This window comes from Rhea americana, unplaced genomic scaffold, assembly GCF_003343005.1.
Source record: "Rhea americana isolate MKP2758 unplaced genomic scaffold, rheAme1 scaffold_86, whole genome shotgun sequence".
NCBI lineage: Eukaryota > Metazoa > Chordata > Aves > Rheiformes > Rheidae > Rhea > Rhea americana.
Window position 1 is genome coordinate 3,458,123 of NW_028187044.1, and position 570 is coordinate 3,458,692.

General features: G+C 38.0%; 1 protein-coding gene across 3 annotated transcripts in view; it reads left to right on the forward strand.

The window, feature by feature from the left end:
• The first annotated feature begins 278 nt into the window (after positions 1 to 278).
• The window catches only part of LOC146585039 (protein NDNF-like), an 8,081-nt gene continuing 7,789 nt past the window's right edge, over positions 279 to 570 (forward strand). For 2 of the 3 annotated variants that reach the window (XM_085323649.1, XM_085323651.1), the window contains exon 1: positions 317 to 347. In XM_085323649.1, the coding sequence (XP_085179775.1) occupies position 347 (1 nt within the window). In that variant the 5' untranslated portion in view covers positions 317 to 346. Of the gene's footprint in view, positions 352 to 570 lie in introns of all 3 variants that reach the window. The other variant, XM_085323650.1, reaches the window with a different exon arrangement.

Below are 570 nucleotides of genomic sequence, written 5' to 3' on the forward strand. Positions count from 1 at the left end.
GTCTGGAGGAAGAACACACCAATGTGCTTCGCAGCCCTCCAGATGGAATTCTAGAACTTAAAGAGCAAGAATTAGAACTTTGAAGACTTCAAAATTACGCAAGTTTAAAATAAAATATCAAAACTCATTTTTCTTTTTTTTCTTTTTTTTTCTTGAAAGACTGCAGGCATTTTAGTTACTATGTCTGTTCAGGAGCCATATGGAAAAATCAGTTCTGTCCTGCTAAACTGGTTGCACAGTTTTGGTTTTCATCTGTCTACGGAGATCTGAAAGTCTATGTTATTTTATTTTATGCTTATTTCAGTAAAGAAGGAGAGTGGTCTGGAGATCATCTGGCCAGGAACAGAGTAGGTAAGCAGAGTATTTTTATGTAGCATATTTCCAAGCATCTGAGAGTACACTGTGTAACTGAGAGAAATCAGACTTYAGGATGATGTTCTCTTTGGGCTAAGCTGATTATAGGTTGGTTGGTCGCTTGGTTTGTTTGTATTCCTAGACGAGAAAAGCTGAGCTGCTGTGGTGCCAGTGTGGTTTGCAAGATCCTGTCATTTAAGCAGCAGAAAGATTTTT